Source organism: Lagopus leucura, unplaced genomic scaffold (genome assembly GCF_019238085.1).
Source record: "Lagopus leucura isolate 7727_CA_CO unplaced genomic scaffold, USGS_WTPT01 43712-0_obj-0_obj, whole genome shotgun sequence".
NCBI classification, from domain to species: Eukaryota; Metazoa; Chordata; class Aves; order Galliformes; family Phasianidae; genus Lagopus; species Lagopus leucura.
In genome coordinates this window covers 1-7,873 of record NW_024965400.1, presented here as the reverse complement: position 1 = coordinate 7,873, position 7,873 = coordinate 1, and the positions used below count along the sequence as shown (strand labels likewise).

The 7,873-nt window shown below is 38.0% G+C and overlaps 1 protein-coding gene across 1 annotated transcript; it reads right to left on the bottom strand.

Annotated features, from left to right (window-relative positions):
* Positions 1–82: 82 nt before the first annotated feature.
* On the bottom strand, positions 83–7,867 carry LOC122192092 (myosin-1B-like; the record flags this gene model as incomplete). Its single annotated transcript, XM_042892548.1, has 14 exons — positions 7,787–7,867; positions 7,615–7,707; positions 7,431–7,494; positions 7,246–7,344; positions 7,054–7,157; positions 6,821–6,959; positions 4,764–4,882; positions 4,517–4,666; positions 3,394–3,564; positions 2,386–2,695; positions 1,547–1,620; positions 1,182–1,269; positions 978–1,095; positions 83–206 (listed from the first exon to the last, which is right to left on the bottom strand). Coding segments are annotated over exons 1-14 (1,659 nt in total), but the record flags the coding sequence as incomplete, so codon positions are not given.
* Between the last annotated feature and the right edge of the window lie 6 nt (positions 7,868–7,873).

Sequence of the window (7,873 nt, the reverse complement as noted above, 5' to 3'; positions counted from 1 at the left end):
GAGAAATGGAATGTTGCAGCACATAATTTTCTGGTACTGCAGAGTACAGATACGTAGCTCTTCAGTCAAGCAGTATTTGTACCTTGGTGTGACCAAATTTGTACTGGGTGTGGTCCACATCGATTGACCCAAGGAGTTTCTCGGAAGCTTTCTTGCTGTCAATGAACTGTCCCTCAGGGATGGCACTGGCATTAAGCACCTTGTACCTATGGGAGGAAGTAGATTATGAATAACAGATTCCTGGAAGCTCAGTCAAACCTGTAGCAACTGATTCCATTGTTTAGTTTTTCTGCAAGAGAAGTCACTAGTGGAAGTAAGCTTGAACTCTGCACTATTTCTTAGAAATGACGTTTTTGTGGGTAAATGTGGTTTTAGAATGAAGCAATCACTTTCCTTAATCCACAAATCCTTGACACATTTAATACTGCTTTTCATAAGTAACTGCTGATATATAAGGTGTTTCCCATGCCTTATAAGGCACATTTAATGCCTTATCTTCAAAGGAGAACTCTATGTGCAAGAACAAAATGTGAAACAATTCCTCATCCAAAATAGTTGTAGTACATGCTCTTACTGTGCTTTGCAGCTGATACAGAGAAAGAAGAAAAACCTAATTTTATTTAGTTTTCTAAAAACTTAGTCTAGTGTATTTTGCAGCTGCTTTATTCACATTTATATCCTGATGCCTACAAGTCATTCTTCTTTGTTATCTGAAAGTTAACTAAGTCCAAGCTAGTCAACTTTCTGGATGCTTTATGACATACTAAAGAATTAATAAAAGACTCCAAATTGCCCTTTGGTGGTGGCTCTTATAGTCAGCTATAGAAAGAAATTAGATAGTAATTTGGACAATTGACTTTAGTATGACTGAAGATAGGTACTATAAAACTTCCATAACATCCACAGTATTTAAAACAGTTAGGAAATAGAAATTATTCAGTAAAGATGTGGTAAAAATGAATTAAATGGAGTCTGACCTCTGTTTAAAGTCTGCATAAAGTATTCTGCTTGGGAATCCTTTTCTGCAAATCCTGATCCCTTCCAGCACGCCGTTACAGCGCAGCTGGTGCAGCACCAGTTCATGCTCCATGGCACCTAACAAATGACATTATGAATTTGTACTTCATTGTACTGCACAGAGAATAACACATTTCTCGCATGTTTGAACCTGAACTACTTACCAGGTGTTTTTGTTTCATTGGGAATGAGGCATCGCACAAAATGGGGATGTGTGCTTCGCAGATTGCTCATCAGTTTGTTTAAATTTTCCTTAAGAATAAGAGTAAAGATTATATTTTAAAATGTTACAATCTCATTATTAGATGGAGTAAAGCTGCTGCATTAAGATCATGATCATAGTTTTTTGGCAATTCTGTAGTAATTCTTCCAATTTAATGAGAACCCTTTGTTACAAAACATAGGCCTTTACTCTTTCTGAACATAAATATTTTATATATTAGATTGATATAAAGCTTTTTTTCCTGTACTGATTTTTCTGTATCTTTTTCACAGTTTAGTAGAGTTTATAGTACTTATTCTGCAGTACCCGGAAAAGAGCTGAGACAGTCTGGAAAGAAGACCCCTTCTTCTTGCCACCTTTCTTGCCACCGCCACCGCTCTCTGAAAAATAATATATCTACTTTTAAAAGAAATGAATAACAAATGTGGTTAGAATTTTAAAAAATATGTATTTTTATCTTAAGAAATACGAACTGTAGTGATATGAGAAAAAATAACAAATTCAGACAGTGTTTATAATTACAATATAGTGTTTTTCAGATAATAGTAGAAGAAAATCTAATGACTTCTCTTAACACAAGTTAAGAAAATGGAAACAGAAAATAAATGCAATATCTTGCACAGTAGCATAATTAAGGAATTAACTCATGAATGAATACAGCAAATGCAACAACTTATTAGTCTTTAAGTATCTTTATATCTAAAATTACACATAAATCTAGTGCCACTCTTTTGAGTTTGATATTACTTCCTGAAGTATTTGGGAATGCCTCTTACTATAGAAATTATCCAGTGTGTCAGTAAGTCTTTGTAAATTCTTTAGTGTAGCTGTCTGATCATAAAATCAACATGTTTATTAAAGTTTATAGGAAAATGTGATATTCTTTATTAATCTGAGTGACTAAATTCCAAAAAACAGACAAGATTTTAGACTCACAATCTTTTCATTATTTTAAGAAGCCTTTTATATATATAAGCCCTGTTTTCTGTATATTTTAAACTCTAGTGATCAAAGTAATACTTGCTACATTTACTTATGAATCTGGAAGTGCTACATTTATGTAACATAAATATTAATGTAAATTGATGCAAAATATTATTGCAAATATTTATTTATTATTGTAGAATTTATTTAAAATAAATTACCCGCTTCTGCCCCACCAACAGAGGCAAACAGTAAGGCTAATGTCTTCAGGGATGATTTCTGGTACAGCCCCACGACAGTTTCGTTCAGGGGGTCCTTGTTCTTCTCAAGCCATCCAGAGATGTTGTAGTCCACTGTGCCAGCGTAGTGCACCAAGGAGAAGTGGGCCTCAGCCTTGCCTTTGCCAGGTTTAGGTTTCTGGAAGTTGTTGGACTTGCCCAGATGCTGGTCATAGAGCTTGTTCTTGAAAGAGGTGTCAGTTGCCTTGGGGAACATGCACTCCTCTTCTAGGATGGAGAAGATGCCCATGGGCTGAAGGAAAATACGAATATATAAAGAAAGAAAGTCAGGACACGGGAGAGATAATATAAGAAAAAGGAATGGAAGATAGTGATGATACAAATGTGTCATCTCTTTTTTTTTTTTCAGAAATGGCATATTTTTAGTAGATGTTTCATCATTTATATGAAAACAAGTTCACAGTTCATTTCAAAGTTTTAATGTAGTACAGATCTATCATGTAAACATTCATGTTGTGCATGTTAGTTGAAGATGAAAAGTAAAATGAATGAAATTATCAGCATTTAGGTGTAACAAAGAGTTTACATTATGTAAATGCTTTTTTTTTTTTTTTTGAAACAAGATAGAAAATTCCTTCAAACATTAAAGTAGAAGCTGCTCAGTTTATTAACTCACTCAGCAGAAATAAAAGAATACAAGCGTTTCAGTGTAAATTCTAAAACAGACTTACTACTGTGACTAGGACTGAGAATTTTGCCCACCTGTGAATATATACTACTTGACAAAATCCTACAGGTAGTGATATAAGGTACAACTTAACCACCTCACAATCAGACAGGTGAAGACAAATATACAGAGCTCACTGACCAGAAAAAAACAAACATGCCTTGCATTAAGCGTGGGTGCCATGTATTGGTATAGTCTAAATTTTAGCATAGAAAAATTCCTTTTACATCTGAAAAACTATTAAGTGCAGGAGTCCCAAATACCTTTTCAATGAGCTCAATGCAGGCAGCCAAGTCCATGCCAAAGTCAATGAACTCCCATTCGATGCCTTCCTTTTTATACTCCTCTTGCTCCAGAACGAACATGTGATGGTTGAAGAACTGTTGCAATTTCTCATTGGTGAAGTTGATGCAGAGCTGCTCCAGGCTGTTGAACTGCAGAATGCAAGGTTATGTATGTAAAATAAGTTCAGTTCCATGAATACATGAGATTTTCTAATACGTCGCACTTTCAACCTGTTAAGGTCTCACTGAATCATGGAATGACTTGGGTTGGAAGGAATTTTAAAGATCATCTAGTTGCAACCCCCACTGCTGTGGGCAGGTTTGCCACCCACTAGATCAGACATCACAGGGCCCCATCCAACCTGGCCTTGACCATATCCAGGTACGGGGCATCGACAGCATCTCTGGGCAACTTGTTCCATTGTCTCACCACACTGAGAGTAAAGAATTTCCTCCCATTCTTTTAGTTGAAAATCAGCCCCGTTGTCCTATCTCTATGTGTCTGTGTAAAAAGTCACTCTCCACATTTTTTGTAAGCCCCATATAAGTCCTCGAAGATTACAACTTGTTCCCCTCAGAGCCTTATCTTCTCCAGGATGAACAAGCTTATCTCCCTCAGTCTTCATGAGGGAGTTGCTGCAATCCTCTGAGCATCCTCTTGGTCCTCCATGAATGTGGACCTGGAGTGGTGACTGAAGCATTCCATCCTTTCATATATTTACACCTTCAAGCCCTAGCCTGAACATGTTTACGAACACTGGAAAACATTCAGAGCTCACACCAAAATGCTAGTTATCTCGGTACTTTGCCTTCTTGGATTAATCTATACTGATGGTCTATTCCCAAGCATTCAGGGGGAATCTGGCTTCTGCATTAACAAAATCTTCAAGAATAAAAGTTTCAATTTCCTCACAATCTATTTTAGCCATCCGTTATTAAACATTCTGATAGCACTTTTAAGTACTATTTTTATTGCTGCATGCAACAAACCTACTGCCTTTCTAAGTTAAGTACTTTGTGAGCTAAGTACTGCATAATGGAAAAAAAAAAACTATTCCAGTCCAATGTCCATTCCATTAAACTTGTAAGTCTATCCTCTTACATCAAAGATCTCAAAGCCAGCGATGTCCAGGACACCAATGAAGTACTGCCTGGGCTGCTTGGTATCCAGCTGCTGGTTGATGCGAACAACCATCCACAGGAACATCTTCTCAAAGACAGATTTTGCGAGGGCACCCACTGAGTTGTATACCTAAACAAATATAGAATAAAAAGTTAACATCCATGATAAAAGCAGAAGTTCCACAGTTTAAATTCATGCCATGTGTTTTCTGTCAGCTGTTTATTACCTGCTGCACGGTTTGACCCTTGGTCACATACTCATTCCCAACCTTGACACGGGGGTAGCACAGCGCCTTGAGCAGGTCTGCTGAGTTGAGACCCATCAGGTAGGCAGCCTTGTCTGCAACTAAACAAACACACAACCAGATCAAGTATAAGCTCCCCAGTAGATGTATCTTTTAGTAATCTGGAATGGTTTCTGCATAAATCATATTCTATAAATCATATTTATTCATATTATTCATAAATCATCTTCTGAGTCACATACTTACAAGTGTTGCACTCTCTCTTGATTTACTGTTTAATAGTGTTTTTTTTTTTTAAATGGTTATTTAAAAAAACAAACAAATTCCAGTTGAGATTTTTAAACATAAAATTCTTCCAAATGAATTTACAATGTCCAAGCAAATTTTAAAGTGGCTAGCTGAGCAAAAGGCTATTTCCTTAGCCTTTTTCCAAGTTACAATTTCTGAACAAACAGAAGAAGAAACAGATTGGTAACAAAATATGCTGTACTCATTGGAGTTAATGAAATTCTATGGGCATTAGAGAGAAAAATTAGTGAAGCGTTATGCCACAAGTTCAAATACAATATCTAATATTATCTAATATCTAATATCTAATTCATAGCAGGACTGCATTTTCCCTAAGGATAAGTTTTAAACACATAGGAGCTATACACAGGACAAATAAGTTTAATAAACTAAGAGAAAGAGGGGGAAGGAGTAGGAAAGAGAAATAAAAAGGTAGATTGGACAAAAAGTGCATAGGAAGCATAGGTGCGTAATTGAATTCCTCCATGCAGAATAAATTGCACCCATTAATCACCAATTCATCCGCACATGATAAATGTTTACAGAGACCAAACAGTTGAAGTCAGCAGTGAGGGGGCAGATGGTGTGCTTCATCAGTGACACCATCATTGCAGCTGTGAAAGAGTGGGTCACTGCTACAGGTGCAGATTTTTATGATTGCAGCATGCAGCCTCATGTTCATTGCTGCAAAAAAGCATAGTTAATGGTGGTGATTGTGCAGCTGACAATTTGGTCTACCAAATAATGCTATTGTTCTCTTTGCTGTAATTTCCAGAGAAATAAATAGGAAGCATTACTTTTGGATCAATCTACAAATGTACAAATCCCAATTTTGAGTTGTTTCTGTTGTGTTATTTATACCTATATATTTTAATTGAATTTATCATTAGAAAAATAGCAAAGCTGAATCTTTGGAGTTTTTTTTTTTCTTTTTTTTTTTTTTCCCAGTCAATATTACAGGGTATTTTTAAAATGTGTAATAGTTCCCTACTTCTCTTTACAACCACAGGAATTATATCTTATATAACTCTTCTGCTTAACATTATACAATGATATATTTTCTAGGTGTAAATAACTGTGGTTTTTAGAAATACTTCCAAAAACCTCTAAGTGAATAAAACCCTGAAAAATTCCAGGGAAAGGAAACACAATACATGCATGTTAGCTGACTGTTTTCAAATGGAAGTCCTGGAAACAAGCTTTAAGTCAACAGAAAATGTAACAGCCACATCTGCACTATTAACTGCTGTTCCTTTTTAACCTCCTGTGTAAATTAAAATGGGACAGTGCTCTTACTGCAGGCATTGAGAGTTGCCTTCAGAACACGGGCTTCAGGGCAGCATCAGGATTCTAGCATATTTTTACACGGAAACAACACCTTCAGGAGGTGACTACCACTGATGACGAATGACAGATAGCTGCCTGGGTACATGAGTGTAAGTCAGTGAGCGCAGCGGTTCTTGGTTATGCGCCAGATGTAGAAAGCAGCCCCTCTTGTCTCTCTTCTGCCTGACTACTACTATGTCAGCCAATGGAAATGTGGTTCAGGATTCCCTGGCCCTTGCATTTGCATAGTTCAAAGCAGTCTGCATCACCCACTGGGTTGTGTTCTTCCACGGAAGACCTCTATTTAGGACAGCCTTATACGCTGCAATAGGAGCATCAGGGGAAAACCGTGGGTGGAGTCAGTGACTCTGAAGAGGAATTACTGCCTGTATTAGCGAGTGTTTCAGTATACATTGTGCTGATACCTTCTGTGCCATCTGGCTCTGCCTGCTCTTCACGCTGCTTCTGCTTAAACTTCAGGTTGCCATAGTGCATGACAGCCCCCGTCAGCTTGTAAATGGCTGTTTTTTCATCAGGAGTGAAGCCCAGGATGTCAATGGCACTCTAACACAGGAAGAAGTGAAGAATGCTTAGCCGTAAATACCATGCCTGCTTCTAGGTCAGAGCCCACCCAAGAAAACTCCTGTGCACTGCTTACATCAGTGGCCATCAGCTCCTCCTGGTCATTAATGCTGGGCACTGTGATCTCCCCTTGACTCACATAGTGATAGTCGTATGGGTTGGTGGTGATCAGCAGCATCTCTGAGAAAAAGGACAAAACACGTACAGAATTGGCATGGAAAAGAACGAAAGAGATTGTTCAGTGTACTGTGCTTGGCGAAGTTCCTACCAATTAGCTCCGGCTTCTTGTTGGACATGATCTGATAAAAGATGTGGTAGCTTCTTTCAGCCTTGAGCTGGAAAGTGACCCTGGACTTCTCCAGCAGATCTGTCAAGGATGGAAGGAGAAACTTAGCACAAAAGGCAAGGACGGTCAGAAAGAACATGACCAATCAGGCCTGGAGAGTCTCTTACAAGTTTCAATGTCAGCAGAAGCCAGCTTGCCTGTGGCACCAAAGTGGATTCTGATGAATTTACCCTGAAAGAATAAAAAATAAGTGACCTAGGTCCACCTTCCCATCTCTGACTGTGAAAATATTTCATTTGTTATGATGGTGAGAAGAAGAGTTGTTTCTTCTTAGGCCAGGCAACAACTTACAAAGCGTGAGGAGTTGTCATTCCTCACAGTCTTGGCATTCCCAAAAGCCTCCAACAGAGGGTTGGCACTGATGATTTGATCCTCAAGTGTCCCCTGAAACAGAAATCTTCTTGTTATGCTTCAGCTCAGAAAACAGTCTGACAGTTGCAGGGTCTTACTTTTAGGAGCTCACCTGCATTTTGCCCGCTGGCTGGTCCTCCTTCTTCTTATCTCCACTAGCTGCAATTGTTGCAAAGTACTGGATGACACGTTTCGTGTT